Here is a 23,209-nt window from a genome sequence, read left to right on the forward strand (position 1 = left end):
GTGTTTTCCTGCTCCAGTTGAAACAACATCCTCAACTGTTGAATGGATTACAGCTCGGCTTTGAGTTGTACACCATTCCAGCATAATAACAGAATCTGGATATCTGGACACAAAGACTCAGAGGCTGCAGCATGAATGGACGACTGGTGTTTATGTATTAGAACATAAATCCATAAACAGCCTGAATGAAAAGCATCATGTCCTGTAGTCTCTGCTTATTTTTGATTTTGGCCAAAGCCAACAAAAACAGGAAATATTAACACACACACCAGTGCCAAAAACTGTTGTGTCAACTCCAAACTGTCTGGCTTTAATGCTTGAGGAGCCTTTTTTCATAGACACAGGGTGGTCTGAGAGCACACTAATCGCAACGCATCTCTGAACCGTCTGTGTAAATACTGTCAAAGTTTGGATCTAGGACAAGCATCTGGAGGCTGAAGAATCGCTGCCTGTGCGCGGTGTAGAAACAGACGTTGATTTGTTTGTCTGAAAACTGAGAATCCTCAGAATAAAGACTTCCGTTCAACGTTGAACTTTTAACAACTGCACAAACGTCTCCCATCCACAAGTTTTGACACATTTTCTCAGCGATGCTGTGGGAAAACATGGCAGAATATTCTGTCAGATGTTCTCTAACAGGACTATGCTCTTTGCCTGCACTCACGGATGAAGGGTTAATGGAATGCAATTAGATTTTTTTTAAATATAACCTCCACTCAACGCACTGACCTCATCTTTGCCTAATGATTTCAATTTTTATATTCATGGACGATGGATGTTGGTCAGTAAAAACGAGGCGGCCTGTGACGCGAGTCGGGTGCGGTATGAAAAACACTTGACGTGTCCATTTCCTTTCACTGTCATCCCTGCTGATTTGGCTGTGGGGGCTGGAAGCTGCTGCCAACACATAAACAAGAGGGATTAGATGTATAATATCAGTCCTCATAGATATATTTAGTTTAAACTGACTTAAGGAAATGGTCTAAATGAAAGATGTCCACATTTTCTTAGACACTGTGTTAAATTGCTGTTTTATTGGTTCCATGTTGCACAGATGCATGCATCCCTTCTCTTACAGGGATCATCAGAAGGTCTGCAGTCCACACATTTTGGGGCATAAATACTGGGTGATCCTACTGTTTGAGGTCACTAACAATGGATTAATTGGGCCTTTAAGAAATATTTGAATATATTTTGGATTTTTTTAAATATTTTAGTTCAGTCAACACTGACAGTTTTAAGTGTTTTGAGACCAATTGTTGGGGTCAGCTCGGTCCGCTCTGTGTGGATTGTAACCTGCTGTGCTGTGCCATCCTAACACCTCAGCCAGAGTGAGATTACTCCCTCAGGCAGGGAGCCTCTGATAATTACAGTGGGAGCTGAGATATTAAGCTTCGACACATCCACAGAATCAAACATGCACTTTAAACTTTAAGATATAGTATCTTAAAGTTTAAAGTAAGTCATTTTTAATGTGCAGAAATGCAAGTATGCTAAATATATATAATTTGTTTAAGCGTAATCATTGGACAGCGATCTTTCCTTCTTTCTACGCTCAGTAAGGTCTATGTGTTTGCTTTGAAAAAGAATGCTTATCTCGAGCTGAAGACCATACTCTGGGTGTTGCTTGCTCCTTTCTCGTTCACTGATGTTATCGAGCTGTTGGTGTGGGAAAGAGAGAGCTTCCCACCCTCCAAAAACATTGTATGTTATGTTTATTGAATGCACAGCACAGCAGGATGCAGAAAGAGTCGGCTAGTAGCCTTCATCTGGTTTCATAATTCATTCTCCAACACACTGATACAAGCCAAAGGCTGCATTATGAGTTCCTCTTTATCTAGTGTGGTGAATTACATCTCTGAACATTACTTCTGAGTGCAATATAAAGATATAAAGAGGTTTTCAGAGACTTTGTATAATATTTTAAGCATGAAACTTAAGTCCAAAACTTTGTTTTCCACCTCATGTTCTCAAAGTCGCAGCAAGCTCTGTTGCCTCAGTTCAAACGTGCAACACTTGTCCTCTAATCCTGTATGTGTTTGGGATTAAAGACTAAGCTTTTATCGCTCATCAATGATCTCTCATCTCACAGAGGAAAGCTTGGCAGAGATGGATTGTGTAGATGAGAGAGCGCGGACTCCTGAAGTGAGGATTTAGAAACTGGAAAGTGAAGGATTACGGACTAGGATTGACGTGATTGGCAGAAGAATTACGCTGTGACTGCTGCTGATGCTGACGCATCATCCACCTGCCGCTGAAGATAATTGTAGCCAACAGCAGCAATGACAAAAAAAAAAATACAGTATGGAAACATGTCAACCGGGCATCAACAAAAATGAATCACAACTGCAAACATAATCAACTTTCATTGTTTGCTGAGGATTACAGCTGCCTGGCCAAGAAGAAAAGAGAAGAACAATTCTTTGTCTGTAAACTATAGTTTCACTCTGTGATCACTCAAATGGAGTTAAACTGAGATGCTGCCAAATTGTAACCTGAATCCTAAAATTCCTCTGTTATATTACATCTCCAAGCGAGGCTGCAGGAGCAGATGAATTCATTCTGAGACAAGCAGCAGGTATTACAATACTATATACTATACTGCTAAAACATCATGTCGTATGGATCATTGCTGCTGGCTAACATCCAGCCCTGCCAGCTTGTGGCCGGCTGCTGCTCAGCACCACAGGCTGATGGGATAATAGCAGAACCACTGAGAGCCAACTGGATGTTCACTCCATCAGTTTCCCACTGATGTCAACAAATGTCACTGCAGTGATTTTCTGTGTGGACACTTCATTCTGTTAACAGCTATATGCAGCAGCAAAAAACACAACAATCTTGTGCAAGTTTTTTGTCTTTGTTCTTCTTAAAATGACGGCATGATGCTCACACTTTCTCATTCATTTCCTTCTAACAGATATTACAGAGCTGTTTTAGTCTCATTTAAAAATTCTTCTGAACAATAGTCTTTCGCCTGTTGTTGAGATCACACTTTCACATATGAAATAATCATATGCTGCAGAACACACACAGCAGAGACACACAGTGCTGCAGCACCTCACTGATCCTGTCCTCATGCACCTGTATGGAGGATTCAATCAGTTAAATCAAATGAGCTGCAGCAGGGGAACATCAAAGGCTCCATGCACACCACTGAGTCATTCATCATGCATCTGAGGGGGATAAATCACCAACGAATGTATTTTCCATCTCAAACTGCAGGTCCTCCACCTCCATGATGACAAACTGTCGCTCACCTGCTTGGCAATTAACAAAATGCTGAGCTCCACAAAACTGCACTGTTCAGTAGTAAAGAGGAGGAAGCTGTCTTACCTCTCAGGCAGGTTCCTATTGTGTCATTGTGTTCAGAGTTGGTGCACACTTCACAACTTTCAAATTAAGTGCATCACTTACAACACAGTGCATGCAGTGCAGCTAACACAGCACACCTGGTGCAGAGGGTTGCACCCCTGACCAGGCTGGGTCATTATATGTTGCAATTAAAGAAGTAGAACATGGTTTCATTATTATTTTTCATTAATTCCACAAGCAGCAATGCACAAACTTTAAATGCCTCTATTCAAAGCGGTGCATTCCTTGATTTGCTGACTTGTCATGTATACCGTCACTGTAAACAAAGGAAGGGCCAGGAAAAGGAAAAGGCTGCATGAGTGGTGTGTGTGAACAAAGCACCGACACCATCTACTGTAATGTCCTTGAAAGTATGTCTTTATTATAGCGCAGCAGTTTTCACACTTTCTGCATCACATCTCCACAGTGTCAAACTATTTTATTGTCCTGCAGATAAACTCAGTAGTCTACAGTATATTGTTTGTTTCCTCACAGCACCTCTAAATGCTGACTCCCCGTAAAATATGTCAAATGAAAACACCATAACAACTTTAAATAAATGTAATCTGTATTCTGAATTGGTGACAGGCAGTGATAACACACAAATGTGGTTCAAGAGGAGATGCAAAGACAGAGCCTGCTGACCCTCACTCTGTTTTCAATCATGTTGCTCTGGCAGCATTCATCTGAAAGTTAATGCAAGCTGGAGATGTCCAATTCTGAGTACAGGAGCAGGAGGGTGAGAGGCGCATTGTACATTTTTCAGAATGCGCCAGGTGTGCCACAGTCTGCTGCTTAAACTGAAATGACTGCACTGACAGCATTTTTCCTCTGAGAGGAGGTTCATGCAATAAACTTGGAAGGTGGATCTCTGCTATAAGAACAAGCCCCTGAACAACAGTTTTGCTGCCACTGAAAAAAAACATTTATATTTTTAGCACCCTTTATCTACAGACAGATTCCAAAAAAAATATATATTTATACAGTTCACAGGACTTCTGCATGGATGGCTGGATGAACACAGAGGAAAGCTTTATATTTCACATGTGATTCTGATGCCCTGCTGGGGTTTAGCCTCGCGGATGCCAATATCATGATTTTTAACTCATGTGAAAATAACTTGGTTCACCGGTGCAGATGGATGACCTTCATTCATTTGTGACTGACCTGTCAATAATAGGTCTAGACAAAAAGTGTCCTATGTAAGGGCAGGTTATGTAACTATATCATTTGACATTGTTTTTCCCAAAGAGATCCATTAAAGTATAAATTGGGCAGCTTGTACAGGCACAGTGATATTATCTGAGTGATGCTGCAGTAAGCCAGAACAGTGCGCTGTGATTACATCTTATTTTTACGTTGTGTTTGTGAGTGTGAGGGAGGTAAAGCCCTCTGTGCTGCATAAGTAAGGTACCTAAGCTGAAATGTTGTTGCTGGTAATGGTATAAAAAAAGTCCTAATCAGCACAACATGCAGCAAAATGAAAGTCCGCCCTGCAGGTCCACCGCCATGTTCTTTAAAATGTACAGCATGCACTACAAAGTATCTACAAAATTAAAAACACTTACATTTTTTATTTTAGTCTTGCATACAGAAATTGCAGTGTGGTAATGCTAAGGAAATGCAGACAAGTATAAGCCAATGTACTGCACAGTGGGTTTTTGACACTCATCAGAAGTCATGACTGCGCTCTCTGTCAGGACTTCAATTACTTTCCGGTTGGGTAAAATGTTCCTGTGTGATAATTTTTCTCCCGTGGCTTTAATTCTTAAATTAAGCCACATGAATTTATTTTAATGAACATCAAATGGCAGCAGGTGAAGCGTGAATGACTGTATCAATGCAGAGATCTGGTGGAATCACAGGAGTGTAGCGTTTCATTTTCACCAAGCACCAGTTTTCCCTTCTCAGCAAACTTAAAGGGACAGTTCACTGCAAAATCAAAAGTTCATATATTTTCCCCTGCCTGCTGTGCTTGGTGTGAGGGTTTTTGGACATGTCTGCCTTCTCTCTAACACAAGAGAAGTAATAAGGCAACCAAAATCTAAATATTTCATTTTCAGGTGATGTGTTCTTTTAATAAATTCAAAAATATGAGGCTTTCTTAACCAGCTCAAATCCATGACTCACCACGTGGAAGAAGAAAAACATATGCTACCTTCCTGAGTGCACTGACTACACCAGCAAACCTCTTGCAACGTGACTCCTTCTACATGATTAGCAACAGCAGCAGCATGAAGCTAATCTCTTACTGCAGGAAAGCCCATCGGGTAAGGAGGTGCGAGGAATCTGTGAGTGTGCTGGAACCATAACACAAGTTGAAGAAGTAGAGGAATTAATCACTTCAAAGAAGACCAAAATATGTGCTACACCTGCAGTGGTCACATATTAGAACTTCAAATCACGTTCACCTTTCCTGAGCGGGGATTTACCGACACTTTATTGAGGAATTAGGAGGAAATTCAAGGGTAAAGTGATGTTAGGAAGGAGAATACTCTCCAACTTTGTCTGTTGGAAAAGTGCTCTTTCCTCCAGTGTTGATGTTGATGTCTGCATTTTTATAGTGCTTTCCATTCACCAATAGCTGCGATGCCACATGGGGACAGGACAAGTCATTCTAGCCCCTGAGACACAGCGACACATGTGAGGCATGGCGAAACAGGACTGAGTTCAAACACAGTGAAAGCTAGGAGGAGACTTATAAAAGAGATCTCACCTAGTGAAGTGTTAATATAGATCCATAGCCTACAGCAGTCATACTCAGCTTAGCATGGTAAGTTGGTAAGCTCATTCAGACATTACAGTGTGGAGAATTGTCTTTGATCCTCAAGAGGAACAAATGTTTTAATTTCTGCAACAGGAATAAAAAAAAAATGTAAAAATGAGTGCAGTTGACAGCACCCAGCGGGAAATGAGAAGACATTCTACCTAACCTTGAAGAGTCACAGACATAAAAACGGAATACTTTTAACTATTCTGAAACCAGGAAACTAAATTGTCATGCTCTCCCAAACAAACAGGAGCATTGCCTGCTGGGGGATTTTTGACAGTGCATCACAACACAGCACAACTCAAACAACAAGTGGGGAGGAAGAGAGTGGTAGGAAGGATTACGCACCTGGCACTGCCACGTGAATGTGATTCATGGGGAGAGAAAAAAAAATCTGTCAAGTGTTTATTCTGTCAGGGTACCACCAGAAGGTTGTTAATATTCAAGTCTTTGGGCATATGCAACTCTCATGGAATGGATTTTCTCTCTGCAATTCAAACAGGCCTTTGCATATAGCTGAGGGACTCCTGATCCAATGATGGGTGACAGCCAAAGATAACAAAAAAATCCTCCCTATAATTACTGTTCACAGTGCAACGTGGATTAGTCTTCCAACTGCTGTGTAACAGTATGTAAGGTTGTGCCTAAAAATAGAATAAAACACCCATCTCTTATTCACACAACTTGCTCACTTTCTTGCTCCTCTCGGCACCCCTCCCTCCTCCCTCCTACCCCCTTTCCTCTCTCGCACATCCGAAATCGCAGACATGCAGCACAAGCTTCAAAGAGCATAGATAACTTGGGGAGCGCAAAGGCTGACTGTAATTCATCACAACACAAGCAATGATAATGTCATTTTCACATTCAGTCTCTAATGCAGCCACAACTCTCACCTTTGCTGTTAAGTAGGCATTAGAGCCACAATTTGACTTAAAGTTTGGTTGGAACACAGAATGAGGTGATGGAAACGGAATACAGTAATACAATAACATATCAAACAAAGACTGAATTTTCACTGTGAATGACTTTTCACAATGTAATAGAACAAAAATGCGATTCAACCATTCATTTTTTTCCACCTGCTCAGTTCTCCACTGTAGAGTTATTCATACACTAACATCAGAAATGCCTCTGATTCTGCCTGAAGAGTCAGTACCAAGATCATATTTTTGCTGTGTGTGGCAGACATTTTGTTAGCTTCGGCTTCAGCATTCTTCTGTGCTCTGAAACAGTAGTCGCCATGGCAGCACCAGAACCAACATAATGTCCGGAATTTGTTCCAATGGGGCGAGCATACATGAGGACAGATTCTGACCATTGGTAGTAAATTAAATATTGGACCCATCTGTCATAAACACTATGACAACAAATTGTGTATGCAACCATCCTCACTAACCAACAAAATGCTAAATGGAGCTGCTAACTGTGTAAATGTTTTACTCTCACCTGTGAACCTTGATTTTTATATTTTATATTTGTACTCATATTTTAATGTGTAATCTATAACCTCTCCGGGATTAATAAAGTTTAATCTTATGTTATTGAATGCTTACAAAAGTAGAATTGCATCATGCAAATAAAACCGAGATGCATGAATGAATTAAACAGCAACTAACTAACAAACTAACCAAGCAACCATTACTCATTGATACATGAGAAAAGCTCAACTCGATACAAAAACAAACAAGTTTCAGCAGGTGAAATTAAGACACATTCCTGTACTACAAAGGATCCACTTCAATACAGACATATATACCATCGCCTAAAGCTGCAGCACACCTGTGAGAAATCACAGCTCACTACACAGGGCAGCCGGTTAGCCAGGCCCGAAGGGTCCCACAAGAATTACAGTGTGTGACACCTTGTAACAGAAGACTGGAGGCAGGTTCTGTCATGCTGTGAGGTTTGATCCAAAAACAGAAGCAGCAGGGCCTCAAAGTCACACTGACACAATGGAAATAATATACATATGGAGGGCTGAGGGAGTCTGGCCATCGAAACCTTATGAAATAAAGATTAAAAAAAAATGACGTATAAAAAATTGTCATTGATAATTTACTCTGAATCACATTCATTTGACTACATTTTGCCAACTAGAAAAACAACTTGACCTCTGGCTTGTTTACTAAAGAAGTAAAGTGACACCATTACTCCTACAACCAACAGAAACATAAACAAATAGGAAGTTACAAGACTGTTCGACAAGATTATATTTCACATCTTCATACTGTTGTGTACAATTATTTGATGTAATTTTAGCCTACCTTTTTTTGGACCTGTGGCATGTTTAGTCAGAAAGGATCAAAGAGGTGTAACCATGAAAAGTGAGCCTCACCTGCCCTCACACACACACACACACGCACACACATACATACCCTGTGCATATACTTCACACCTGACATCTCTCTTGTGCATGAAAGGAGCATCACAGTCTATCAGCATTAACAAATTGCTGTGTCAGGCTGCATCACTGTAGAAATGATTGGATGTGTGATAATATTTATAGGTCTGGAACAGACCTGTTAAATATTAAATAGTGTTTTCACAGTATAAAATAATTACATATAAAAAGGATAACATGATTATATATTTTGAGGGAACTGAATGGTATTTTCTGCAAGAAGCTGCTTTAAAGTGATCCAAATATTTCCTACTGTCAGCGGTTGCCTCCCTTAATTTTGCATAACACATTTATTTTTCAGCATACTTTCAAAAAGCATTAAATACAAAGCAACACTTTGTGATGCAGCATGCAATCAATCAAACAGTATTTTGCAGGTTGATGATAACACTCACTGGCTTGCATGAGCTGACCCTGACGCCCAAACACCTGGGAGAAAGGGCTTCGGCTGCAGGTGAGCATCTCCTCCATGGCAGCCAGGAGGGGAAAGGTCCTTCGTCTCTGGCAAAGACAAGTGCACTGAGGGTCAGCCTCTGAGTGTCGGAGAGGCTCGGCTTTTGCACTGGAGAAATCTTATCCTCTCAGTCTCTTAGCTGACTGCAAATTTGCCTTTGAAGTCACTTCACCACCTCTCCAACGCCTTTCCCAGAACTGTCATTTGTTTTGTTGTTTTTTTATTATTATTTTTTACAGCTGCCTTCCCTGCTGACTGCAGATCAGCCCCGCGCCTTGCTGCCTCAGATGTCGCCAAGAGTTGCTGTTGCTCTTCAGCTGATGGGAGATCTGTGCTGGGTTGCTCTCCGCCTGCTCATTAGTGCTCCAGTGTGGCGCTGCTTCAGACAGAGAGCATAGCAAACACAGCATGAACAAAGCAAGAGGAGAGAGAGGGAGAGAGAGAGAGGGAGGGAGAGAGCAGTGAGAAGGAGAAGCCTGCAGCAAAGAGAAGGCAGACTCTCCCCTGACGAAAGTGAGAACAGAGATGACTGTGTGTGCATGTGTGGAAGTCTGTGTGTGTAAAAACCAGCTCCAACATTAGCTGCAGCTACTTGTACTTTCTGGCTATGGTGTCTCTGTCTCTGTGTGTCTTTCATTTCCAATATGGTGTGGGTCCTCATGCATAAATGTTGTAATAAATTAGCTGGGGTTTATGTCTTAAAAAAAGACTGAAACAAACTTCACACGCTTCGACTGAAAATCCAAACAAACACAAGCGTACTCAGTGTTTTGATTATTTTGTGATTTATATCCGACGCCAACTCCAGATTTTGCTTCAGAAGTAGAAGTTCTTTCTTTCTTTCTCCCCTTCTACCCCCCCTTCCTACTTGAGGATTATCTTCCAAATATAGACAGAGAAGAGAAGGATCTCTCCGTCTCTCTTTCTTGCACACAAACAGGCAGGTGTGTGCAGGTTTTCACGCAGCGCTTTGCTTGTGCAGTCAAAAAATAGCAGATTTATGAGCGCCTCTCCAAGCAAAACACACTAACACTCTTAACAGGATAGCTTGACACAAAAAAATCAGTTTAAAACTAAAGGGGCCAGTGGATCATTAAAAATGGATCTGCATCCTTTATTAATGTCCTCGTTACCATGTCTGTTCTGCACCCGCATGAACAGCATGCAGAATAAAGGAAAAAAGACAGAAGTTTATGCCTTCGTCATATGGGGTTTACCATATGGGGTGCTTTCAGAACAGTAGGGATGGGTCAATTTTGTTTTTACTATCAGTTGTTAAAAGCAGCAAACTAGTGCCATTATACATTTGAATATTTCAATATTTGGAATTGGTCTTTTTTTATTTTGAGAATGTAAACAATGAGAGGTTGACCCAATGGATTCATTATATTTCTAATTTTGAGTACTCAAGAAACATTAGTGTTAGATTAGCCAGAAGCAGTTAGCACGACACAGTTCTCTATCTCATCAAAACACTGCTATTATGACAGGTCCAGTCATCCTGTCATGCACTGTAAACTTAATCCTCGCCCCCACATGGCGCGCTGCATCACTCAAACCCTCCCAGTCCTTTTCGACAAACCAGACGCAACGTTAATGTTTATCAAACTTTAAGCAAGAGTGATGAAATTAACGAAGAGGGAGATCAAACATTTCTCCTCAGACTTCTGGTATGGGTGTTTTTCTATTCGATCATCTCTGATCATGTGTCCTCATTGCATCGTTACTTCCTGTGAGGCTTCAACATGGCCCTGGGCTAAGATCCTGAGCTGTGTTGAGCATACAAATGCAGCATCGCAGTTTGAAATTATTGCTGAGCTTGTGAGCTCTGGGAGATCCTCTACCTCCTGGCCATGGTTTGTCGCTATAAGTACACTGGCACAACTCCCAACTAGAAGTCATCTGTCAGGCAGGACTGCTTAAAAAATGTGATGGCTGATCAGTTATTGCCTGATTGTGTTGGACCAGTTTAATTTACTAAAGGGACATCAGGTGAGGTTTTTAATACTGATTTGTAGGAAATCCTAAAAAAATATGGCGTCTGACAGCTTCATACTTTCCTCTGTTCAATAACAATCAACATGTGTTCAGTTTAAGTGAAATCTATTTGCTGGAGCTTTGAAGATATCAGAGAAAAAAAGAAACATCCGAAGAACTGTTGTGTTTATTTGTCAAAGAGCAGCGAAAGCCTCTGTAGAAGAGAGAAAAACCACAAGCCCACTTTGCTTCCCTTACTGTTATGAGTCGGGTGCATCTGCATTATGTTACAGTGTTGGCTACAGCATGACACAAGGGGATGTGGCAATTGCAGCGATATGTCAGTGTGACAGGCTGATGTACGGCACAGCTACTGTTTCCTGTGTTTTGTCATAAATAACAAAAATAATCTTTCCCCTGATTCCAATATTATCAGCCCATAAAAAATACAAGCTTCTGCATAACTGCCAACATTCAAATTAAATTCATGCTCTGCATGTTGATGAACAATTTGAGCAGAGTCTGTTAATGATTTCATAGAGTATGCTGACTCAGGCCAGCAATTGGACCTTATCCTTATACAGAGAGTTTTATGTGGTCTTGTTTCACTCATGCATGAAAACTTAAAGACACTGAGTGTTTTCATTTGACTACTTATGACTCCTCTATGGGAAACACACAAAAACAAGCACCCGAGTAATCCCCTTTCAAAGTGGTTACATGACATTCCAGTCAACAAAATGTACTGACGCTAGCTCTGAAAAAAGATGTAACATTTCAGATGATGGGAAATAAATAAATATAGAACAAAGCAATCATAAACTACAAAGAGAGTGTGAGAGTGGTGCTCCAGTTTGTTGGCAGGTGGTGTGATTATGTACTAAATAATAAAACATAACGAAATAATCTGCATTTTTAAACACAGCACAATACTTCTCTCAGCCAAACAAGCCGACGTGCCTGGTGAAAGTTGAACAAAAACACACATTTTGAAGTTAACCCTGAATTCTTTAGATAACCATTTACCTTTGCACACACTTATTTTAGATCAAACAAGCCATCTACTAACTGCTACAATTAGTATGCATAAAAGTACTGCTTGATTTATGTCTGTCTGGTCTGTAGTTGTGAGGAGCGTAATTTGTCCTTTTAACAGCCAGTATAGGACATTACAACCAGCAGAGACAGACAATTTTTTGGTTGATTGGACCTTTTCTGACTCCTTGAGCGTGTGCAGAACAGTTTCCGTGAGCATCAAAGCAGCTCGTTAGTTAGTCCATTGCCCTTGCAGACAGATGACCTCCAGTCCAGTCCTTCTGTCAGATTCGTAATTTAAAAGCAAACCTCTTTATGTGTCTTTTTTTTTTTACCAAGGAAATAGCCTCTTCCAGGCACTGTGTACTCAGCACTCGCTACTATTTGAGCTACATCCCCACCCACAGCTAATTTTGCTAATTAGACAGTTCCCCCTGAAAACAGAGCTTTTGCAGGCAAGTAAAGTGAATAGATGGTGTTTGATGGCTCTCAGAGGCACCAAATGTGATTACAGAACCAGGGTTAATGTTATATGAGAAGAACAAAGTGGATCTCAATTAGCCTATTGTTAAATGAAGTACAGTTGACACTTCCATGTTGCTTAGTGTAATTCAGTAATATGTGCAGTTTAAGAAAACAACACATTACACATTAAAGCTGGAGGAGGCCAATGGGGTGATTTATAGGTCTGTGAGTTCAAGTTGATTTGATTCCACCAAACAACTGGCCTATTCTCTTCTTCAGTGAGTGCCAGACTATCAAGCTTGACATTTACTGTATATTTTCATTATATTTCAAATTAATGTATAGTATATTTCTTCTTGTATGTATTAAATAATCATTAAAACTTTTGAATAGCTAATCTACATGATTAAGCTTCTGTTCTCCAGAGAACACGTCACAGGCTGTGTATTTCTTACCATAAAGATTTCATGGTATCCAAATTCCAAATGTTTTTATAAACTACATAAAATCATGTAACACTGCATAATTTTTTTTTATAAACCGAATGCAGAACATATGAAGTGGTTTATTTCCCATGCTTCATTAATGGATCCACTAAAGAAAGGAAAGAGCGCCCCCTCCTGACCATTTTGGTCCTTTGTAGGCACACTGTCAATGAAGTCTTGACTGGCACTCTTTTACTTACTCTTTGCTGTAAGTCACAATAACTGCACGTACATCTTGTTACTAATTGTACTCAATGTGATTACACATGATATGTTCGGAAACAAACCCATCACACCAAGTTGACACTAATCTTAACATTCTCCATTTATTTTGAACACTCGTTCGAAAAACTTTAGTGCAAATCATACAGAGGAATTGTTCAAAGACAGATAACATGATTTTAAATTATTAATAAATATACATGACTCAATTTACACTTTGAAATGCTACAAGCTCTTTTCACAGTTAAATAACAGTCTCCCAAAACATCTTGTACATCAAACATGTTGCACTCTGTCTGAATGAAAGAAATATTAACAGGAAGGTTGGACAAGGCAAATATTTCAGTTACTTTCTCGCTCTGTATGACACAGTCCTTTGTCAAGTTTCAGTGTGTCCAAATCCATAAAACACAATGATGCCATAACTACCCTGTATAGAACTTGCAACTAGTAGCTTATAAAAATTTAAACAGAACACAATGCATCACTCACACTTTGCCACAAACATCTTCATAAGCCACCTACTGTTTTCATTTCTCTCCTCTGATCACTTTGTGATGTATACATGAGGGACATTATGCAAACTTCACACATTTAACTGTTCACAAATTATAAGCAAGAATTAGATGTGTGTATGTTACAGATGCAACAGACTGTACTTCCAGTTATTGAAAGGGGGAAAAACATGGGCCTGGACAACTGTAAATCTACCAGAAGATCAGAAGAAATGCAGTAAAACCAAGCTCTGGAGCTGGCTCTGTCACTGCTATAAAAACAGAAACTGTCTTCTTAACCTGCAGAATATTAACATTGTACTTCTGTTAGGGGATGCAGTGCAAATACATTAAACTGCAGGGTTTCCCAGGGGTTAATACATTTATTTTTAGTGGCCTGTAATGCTCAATGCACATCACATTATTCTTCAAAAGCAGCATCTTAAGGCCTGAAAATATAAATTATATTGGGTTTGATTAGCAGGACCACAGAAATAAATTTCTCACCTGGGAAACACCAAACAGTGTCTATTTTCACCACTTCATATATCATTATGCCACATTTACTCATATAGTTGTTTTGGCACATAAAGAGCATTAATTTCAAAATATACAGCAGCAGCTGTGCAAACCATAAACAACAACTCTGATCTGAAAAGGCTGCATTAAATCAACTAAAGGTTACATTCACATCAAAGATGAAACTTCTCAAATGTTGCCGATTTTCTTTTTTAAGGTATTTGAATTAATGGCCGATGTTAGATTATAAATACTTTTTAGAGATTAGGTAGTCTTGGGTTCAGACACAATCATCCACTTTTATATTTTATAAAAATTTGCTAATTAGATTTTGTGTTTATTAAGGCTCACCTTCAATGAATGTAGCTGCAGTACAAGCTCACAGACAGCATGCAGTAAAAGTTTAAACCAAAAAAGGCCACAAATGACAGATAAGAAAAAGTGCAAATGCATGCTGCTGAAAATGATTGCCACCTGCCATCGTCTCTAAATAACCCAAGGAGGAAATGAGAGCAGCCTTCCAGCTCAATTCCTCTCACTTCCTTTCCAATATGTGACATGTTGCAGTCAGATTAACTTCTGAGTGCAAATTCAAGCAGTCGACAGAAAGTTTACAAAACCAAGGAGAACCCTACAAAACTTCTAGCAGCTACAAAAGCAGTCACTCGAGTTATGCACATCCACTCACGGTATCTGTTTTCAGACATGTATTGTACAGTATAATGCAGTGCACAAGTCCACAGGGTTTACAATTTGATTACCAGTTTTCTCCCAGCAGAGTCCTGAAAGGCAAAAACAAACAATTGAGAGAAACACTTGTTTATCTGACATTTATATTTATTCTGTTCATTTTGTTTTTCTTATTATATGCGGTTAGTTTTTGTTTTGTTTTTTTACATAAATGGGCTTTAAATGTTTTTATGTGCCAAAGGTGTTTTATCTGTTTTTAAGCCGTTATTATGGTACAAATTTAATATAATTTCTATGCTGGCTGTTGTGCAAAATTAAAATGTAACTAAAGCCTGCTTTAATTACCTGCTGATCTCACAAGAGCTGCTGTGTAGTCATCAAACTGAAGCACTGTGCTCAGAGCTGCCGGTAACCGTTCCAGTTGCTTCGTCTCGGCTCTGGGTGGGAAACGACTCATCCTTCTGCGGTGCAGTCTGTTGAGGTTTCACTATAGTGATTTTAATGGGAACTCCTTTGACGCTATGCTGCACTCTGCTATATTGTCGCATAGAAGGGTTGAAAGTGCGAACAATGGGAAGTTCATTCAGAGTGGGTGTCTCGTGTTTTGGCTGTGTGCTCTCTTTTATAATGATCTTGCTTCTTTTGTTTGAAAAGACAGTTTGCACCGGGTGGATGGCAGGTCTCTTTGCAGAGCCAGATGTCTGGAGTCTTGTTTTATGCTGAGGTGAGGATTGTTGTTTCTCTTCAACACATGAACCACCTCTGTGCAAGTGTTCATCATTTTCCTTTGTCAAAGAGATCCCCCCTTCTTTCCATTTCTTTATCTCTTTAGGTTTCTTGGGGCAAACTGCCATGTGTTTTGTTCTACTGCGACGCATGGTGAACTCCCTGCTGCAGTGTGGGCACACAAATACTTCTTGCTGCTCATCCACCTGTGCACGTGACATCTTATTTGACGAAGATAGTGATTTGTTCCTTTGTGGCATGACCCTTTGACCCAACCTTTTCCTCCTTTTTTTCAGTTTGAACTTAACTGGTGGGTCTGGACCAGGTTTGGACCTGTTTGACTGACCGACTCTGTTTGAAGCATTGAGTCCGTTAGTAGAATTGGTAGTAGACAGCACTCCATTTTGACTCTTTGCAAAGTGGCGTAGAGGTATGGGATTCTTCCTGGGTGTGTATCTTCTTTTATCACTGGCATTTGCACAAGCTAATATGTGTTTGTGCAGCTCTGGCATGTTATCAAAGCTTTTTCCACACTTAGTGCAACGTATCGCCGTGCTAAAGGTTTGTGGGATGTTGTGGGTGGTGAAGTTGGTGGCTGAAGCTGCTGAACCTGCAGGCGATCTGTTATGATAGGGAAAGGGAGGAGGCTTGAAGCTTGGATAATGTTGGTTGATACCGAGACGGACATCAGGCCCTTTGATTTTAGCTCCATCTGAAGCCATGATTTTAATGGTTGTAAACAGTTCCTCAGCAGCCCCATCTACTTCACCTTCTTCTTTTTTTACCAGTTTCTTATTTTCCTCTGTAGCTTCAGGAACTGAGGAATCCGTATTGAGTTTAGTTGAGTTATTGTAGTTCTGAGGTCTAAGTTTTCCCTTTTCTTCTTCAGCGTATGTACACTGCTGGCCGGGATGTAATTCTTCCTGATGCTGCTTCAGATTGCAAAGGTAAACAAATTCCTTTGTGCACGCACTGCAAACATAAGTCTTTCCCACTCCGTGGAGATTTGATCGATGGTCAAGCAAAGCAGAGGGTTTGCCAAAGAGCAACAAGCAGAACTCACATTTGTAGGGCCATTCGTCAGCATGGTCACCTACATGATGACCAAGTTCTTTCATTGAATGAAAAAGCGTATCACACACATTGCAGATGAAATTCTTGGTGAATGTCTGCTCGTCTTCATCAGTTGGGGTGTTATTTGAGGATTCTTCCTCAACAACCTTTTCAGAAGGGGGAGGTGTTTTAGATGGGATTTTGGGTGAGGAAACAGAACCATCAGCAGCCTCCTCCTTGATTGTTTTTGGAGGCTCTGCACTAACAACAGGCTCTGGGTCAGGATCAGACACCACTGTAGTGGTAGTGGACAAAGTGACAGATTCTGCAATAGAGGACACAAGAATGGTAGGGTCCACCATTTGAGGGTTGGGCACTGATACAATCTGTTGCTGTTCTATGTGATTAACAACCATCTGCGTAGGTGCTGGAGATTCAGCAGCATTTTCCTGTAAGGTAATTGCAGCAGGGACCACAGTCCCAGGGGCTTCAAGTGCTATTGTGCACTCTATTAACACTGTATTGCTGGCAATGTTGTAAGAACCGAGTAGGGAATCGTTTAAAGTTACAGTGGGTGTAAATGGCACCTTTGACACAGGAGTGGAATCAATCATAGGTGGATTGAGAGCAATCTGATCAGTGAGAAACACGTGGCTTGGTAAATTTAGAGTCGGGTCAAGGGGCTGAGTAAGAGTAACAAGGTTTGCAGAATTTGCAGTGGCAAATGCAGTAGTTAAATCACACTCTGAAGAATTCAATGTATTTTCTGTGCAGATTACTAAGGGCTCGGGTGATATATTTTGGGCTAATACTTGAATTGGTAGACTTGAAGAGCTGGAAATAGGTGGTGGTGCCAAAACGGTGATTAATGAAGGAGCAGTAGGGAGCACAGGGTGTGATGCTGGGGAAGCAAATGCTATAGTGCACGGGGAAGCTGGCTGCAAGGCAACTGGGGTAAGCGAGGCAGGTGATGGAGTCAAAGAACTGGGGGGTAGGGTAAGTCCATAAACAAGTCCATCTGCAACAGGCTCTACAGGGGTGACGATGTCTGAACCTGCGACTATGGCAAAGTCTGTGATTAAGGGATTTCTCAAGCTTATGTTTTGTTTTTCAATATTATTTAGGGCCTTTTCCACTGTGCATGCATTTGATTCTCCTTTTATTGAAGCTGCCTGTGAAAAATGTAACATCTGTTCTGATTCTTCTAAGCTCTTTCTTTGCAAACTCAAGTCCAGCGCAGTTCCATCTTCATTTCTTTTGACGGTGTTAGACAGATCTAGAGGCTGCTGGTTGCAGGAATTTCCACCGGTCACAGGCGACCAGCTCTCTCTCAGAACAAGCTTTACTGGCTCTGCTACAGAGGGAGTTGTGTCATCATTTTCAATGACTATTTGATGCACAGGTGGGCTATGCTGTGTCTCCATCTGTCCACTACTTACAGCATCAAAATCTGCTGTATCTGGAGTTGATGCTTCTTCATTAGATGATGGGGTTTGCTGTGAAGAGGTTGTTGGAGAGCCAGTTCGTCTTTTAAACCTTCCTGTTCCAGAAGGTAGGACAGAAAGAGAGACAGGTGAGCACGGCTTCTGTCCATCTGTGATGAGGGCAAGTGTAGGTTTAAGGCCCTCCTGCTTCTCTAGGAGCTGCTTCAGCTTTGGAGACAGAAACACTGTTCTTTCCTTCTGCACTACTGTAGACTCTGTATTCTGAGGGAGTAGGTTCTCTATTAATGAAGATACAAGTGATGATGAGGAAGAAGACACAACCACCTCAGATTCCAGTTCGGTTTTAATTTGTGGTAGGAGAGGTGGTGTTGCAGTCCTCCTCTTGCCAAGCAGTTGAACAGGTGTTTCCTGACCTATAACCGAATCTGTAGTTAAAACCTGGCTGATTTGGGAGGGGTCTAGAATCAGGGTGTCTAGTCCAACTAAAGTTGAAGACCCAGAATGAACCTCAGCTGCTTCACAGTTACTAACTGTACTTGTTGACACAATTTTTCCATCAATATAAAAACTGAGATTCTCTGAGATATTGCTAGAGACATCTAGCATGTATTTTTCTGCTTTATCACCTTCATTCTCCAAAACACCTGCAGTTGCTGTATTGTCACAAAGCTGCGTTTGCTGCTGAAATGTTTCACTGGCAATTGTCTGAGGATTTTCTTCTTCTTCAGGCTGCAGCGTTTTTTCCTCATGTGTGAGCTGCAGGTGGCTCTCATGGATTCTGCGCTCATGGCGATGCTTGTTGATATGTGTGGTAAATATTTTTTCACAGTACTTGCAAGCATAGTGCCCCTCTAAAAGTCCTGGCTTGTTTAGCTGAACAGCGTGATCCTCAGGAGACAAACTGGAGGGGCTATTGGCGGATGAAGTATTAAGAAGCACAACCGAGTCTGCTGCATCCAGAAGCTTTGTGTTCTCGTCCTGACTTAAATTTAAACCAAAAGACACGTTGCTCAAATTACTTTTGTAGGTGTCATCTACAGCCAACGCATGGCTGTGCATATGTCGTTCCAAGCCTTGTCTGCTGGTAAAACGCCTCTCACAGTGCTGGCAGAGAAAAGAGTCCTGCTCTCTCCCAGAATCTTGGTCAGGATGTTTGTGAGCATCTGGGTTTGAAGACTTAATCATGTCTGGTTCCTCTCTAGAAACATCCTCCTCCTCTTTCTCAATATGCTTGTCATCTCCAAATTTACAAATGTACATATAAGGGGACTCTTCCATCTTCTGTGGGGGTTATATCCAGTTCACTTGAGGATGTCTGTCACACAGGACTTTGACAGCATTCAGACCTATAGAATTGACACAAACTTTTGGAATTTAGCACATTGTAATCTTAATCTTGACAAGTGGATATACTATTTATGTATATTAGCTACGAGTAGTAGTAATTACTGTACTGACTGACCACAAACTGCCGCCATCCCATACATCTCTCTGCAGCTGAAAATATGAACAGCAGCTGCAACTATACAGAAGCGTGCAATCATGATGTATAGTTGTTATTTATACTTCATTTAAGTGTTTAATGTCCACATGCTTCCTGAGTAGTCATCAGCAGGATTGTAACTCACAATTTATGGTTGCAGTTAGTAGAGACTAACTAGCCATGTAAGCAACTTAGCTGAAATATTATCTTATAATATCTTTTTTAGGGTCTTTATAATAATAAAAGAACCTCAACGTGCATTTTAATGTGGGCGATTCCTTGTGTAAATAGTGGTGCTGTGCACAAATTGAACCAAAGAAATCCTCAGACATTTTAGGATAACATTGCTTGTTAACATACATATAAAATCAAATCTAGTATTTTACAACATGTTACCGTTTTCATCATCGGAGCAGAATCGTTGGTTTGTTTAGCAGAGGAACACACTCAGATTTCTCTTTCTGTTGGAAAAGGACCAAAACACAGAAAGCACACATTTTAAAAAGATTACCAAACAGAATGACACTTGATTTTAAACTACTACATGATAAGAAGCACCAACTGATCAGAGTGAACAGCTGGGGTGTGGGAGTAGTCGAGCAGTGTACTCTCTTTCATTTGGCGTCTGACTATGCCTTGAATGAGTCCTGTCTTTTTAAACTTATGCTGATATCTGTGAAGGATATCAAGGTTGCATTATAAGCATCAATCTCAGCATATGATAACATACCCACACATTAACCCATACCTTAACACAGTTAATTAAATCATATGTTTTCAATTACTGATTCCATATTGTGGCTACAGTTCCAAAATACAGCTCATCCCTCCTCAGGAGTACCTCATTTACCCCTGTATGGTTGCATTACACCACCTGCAGAGCTGATTATACATTTACTGCGGGCTAAGACCACGTATCATCATAATGTTTCCCATTTAACACCTACCTTTCAGCTACTACATACAGACAATTAAAAGTGGCGCATTTTGGCATTCATCTGCTTGGTAGGACAAAATGGCAGGTCCATCCTGTGCCAGATTTACCGTGCTGCTGAAATCTAGCTCCGCGCGTGTGCATGTGCATCAAAATATGTAAAAGTCGTTTCCTACTTCAATTTTACTTTTATGCATCAGCTTACTCCCTTATGCAGTTTTTTGCATAATGAATCAATCACAACCACATTTTAGGCACTTGTAGATCTAAGAGATAATGTAAACAAAGACTTTAAAGCTTCTTTTTATCTTTTTTTTCTCTGCGTTATTTCAAGACGAACAAGTACTAATAAATAAAACGGAAATAACATGATGGCAGGGCCGAAAAATATTGCAACATCATTCAAGGGCCTACATACTGAATTAAATAAGGTTTTTTTCACCCCTTTTTAATATTCAACTTCTATTTTCATCCGTATGTGCTGCAACAGGCTTATTAGGCTCGTATTACTCAAAAATCGAATTTGTAAAGACAAACAATAGTCTATTACATATTGGAGCTGAAAGTGTGATTAGCTTTGGGGTGCTTTCGCACGCATCTGCTTCACCTGGTTTGATGACGCTCCTCCGTCCTTGCTCCATTGCTAACTGGTCACACAACACGTCGTCACATTACTCTTTCGCTACAGAGCGAGCTAGCTTCACTGAAAGGTCAATTGACTTCTCAAACACGGGCGTTTCACTGTCCTACAGAGTCAAGCACGCCGTTTGCAAATTACACACGGATAACCGTTAATGTCCCGCGACAGGTTTTACTTACCAGGTGAAAGAAATAAGCTGTTATCAGTCATAGTATTAAGAATACACCGCTAGCTAAAATGCTAACTTCCAAACCCTGGATACATTGAACGTAGAATACACCACACGACGTTTAGAAAGACTACCCGATAAACCATCAATTATAATTTACCGTTCGTAGTTGTGTTTGCATCCAAACTGGTGCGGAAAGGTCCGAAATATTTGTCTCGTGCAGCTTATGCACAGCTGTTTTTCTTCCTTAATGTACCCACAAAGTTCTCGCGTTCTGATTGGCCAGAGCATGTAGATGTCAAAATTGAACCAATCAGCAGCAGGGTTGTTGATATCCAGGAAGGACAGAAAAGAAACAGCAAAGCAAAAGGTAGCTGTCACTTGGGATTAAAATAAGAATATTAATTCTTTCTGTCTAATTTATATAAATGATTAGAATAACAAGTACATCTATAAAACTATAAAATATAACTGTACTTTTTTAAAAAAATATTGTAGTTTTTTTAAAATATTGCAAATATAATATATGTGAAATATATAATTCCAAGTTTTTTGCGTGAAAAAAGCAAGAGAAAAATACAAGGACATAATAACTACTAAAAACTAATATCTGAACATCCAATTCACTTTTTAATTACTGCACTTTTAATCGCAGTGTATTGATTAAACCTGTAGAGGGCGCAATACAGTCACTTCTGAAGGTGAAGAGTTGCTTTTAACTTCAGCGCTTTTGTGGGGCATTCTGTAACTTTGGTCAGGCTGGGATGACCGATGTAAGCATTTTAGAGTTTAAAGTTTAATAGTGTCCAACCGTCACTATATTATTTGTGTTAGGCTGTCATAACAAAAAAGTTAAATAAACTTTAGAGATTTTATTTTCAACAAACCCACACTGACAAGATAACTTACTAACCTTGTCAACAAAAACTAAGTAAAATGCATGTGTGCATGCACTTTTAACTTAGGATAGATTTATTCTGGGGATTTTTTTTTATTTTGATGTCATGGTTACATACAGGCTATGTTCTAATGTCTTTAATTGCCATCATCATTTTCCCTCACAGCTGTTTAGAAAACAGAAGCCACATTGTGCTGACAAGTTGAAGATTTATGATGTGCACTACTATGCGTTCTCTCCCCCCCTGCCCAGTTCTCTGTTTCCCTCAACAATTGTCAATTGAATCACAAGGCATTGGCTCATATAAAGCTCACACCTACACAGACAAAAAGCTACCATCTGTTTTCACATGGCATTATTTCCACCTCATCATAGAGGGTCTTTGAGAGAATCTGTAGGAGTTGACTAGACCCCACGAGCACTATTTGACATCGTGCAGCATATGGGTGGTGTTCTCATGGCACATGCATGGGTGGTGTTCTCATGGCACATGCATGGTATGTTTCTTGTTGTAATGTTGCATGTGGGCTAACTGGTGTTTCACTATCACTATATCCATAACGACAGATCATTAATAACAGGCCTCTCTTTATTCAGGCTTTTCTCCCTCTCTGGATTCAACCTCCTGTGCTGGTGTGTTGAAGTAACATAGCTCTTGAGTAACACACTATTTCAGCCATTGAATAGGTGATTTCAGGTTACTATGATCACATTTATTTATAGCAAGTTTCTCAGGACATGCCCAGAGCTCCATGTGCCATTAGCGGTTAGATATTGGGTCTGTTCGTCAGACACACATCAAATCATTGAATAAGCATGTGCTCACTTGGAAGCTATGCCAAACACATGGGTAAGTAGTCAAAGTTGTTAGAATGGCCTTTACTTGAAATGAAAGCCCTTGTACCCCCACTCATGATGTTTTATCATGAGCACAGTGCAGTGGAATCATGCAAAAAGCTCTTACTGCATCTGTGCACACAGAGATGAATAATCAG

At 40.3% G+C, this 23,209-nt stretch overlaps 1 protein-coding gene across 1 annotated transcript; it reads right to left on the reverse strand.

Moving 5' to 3' along the window:
• Positions 1 to 13,241: 13,241 nt before the first annotated feature.
• prdm2a (PR domain containing 2, with ZNF domain a) lies at positions 13,242 to 21,604 on the reverse strand. Its single transcript, XM_028410617.1, has 4 exons — positions 21,477 to 21,604; positions 19,970 to 20,034; positions 15,212 to 19,436; positions 13,242 to 14,958 (listed from the first exon to the last, which is right to left on the reverse strand). Exon 3 carries the CDS (start codon positions 19,366 to 19,368, stop codon positions 15,244 to 15,246), a length of 4,125 nt encoding a protein of 1,374 aa, XP_028266418.1. The 5' UTR covers positions 19,369 to 19,436; positions 19,970 to 20,034; positions 21,477 to 21,604; the 3' UTR covers positions 13,242 to 14,958; positions 15,212 to 15,243.
• Between the last annotated feature and the right edge of the window lie 1,605 nt (positions 21,605 to 23,209).

Source organism: Parambassis ranga, chromosome 7, assembly GCF_900634625.1.
Source record: "Parambassis ranga chromosome 7, fParRan2.1, whole genome shotgun sequence".
NCBI lineage: Eukaryota > Metazoa > Chordata > Actinopteri > Ambassidae > Parambassis > Parambassis ranga.

Coding starts and splice junctions, on each gene's coding strand:
- prdm2a (XM_028410617.1), bottom strand. CDS start 19,368: ATGGAAGAGTCCCCTTATATGTACATTTGTAAATTTGGAGATGACAAG.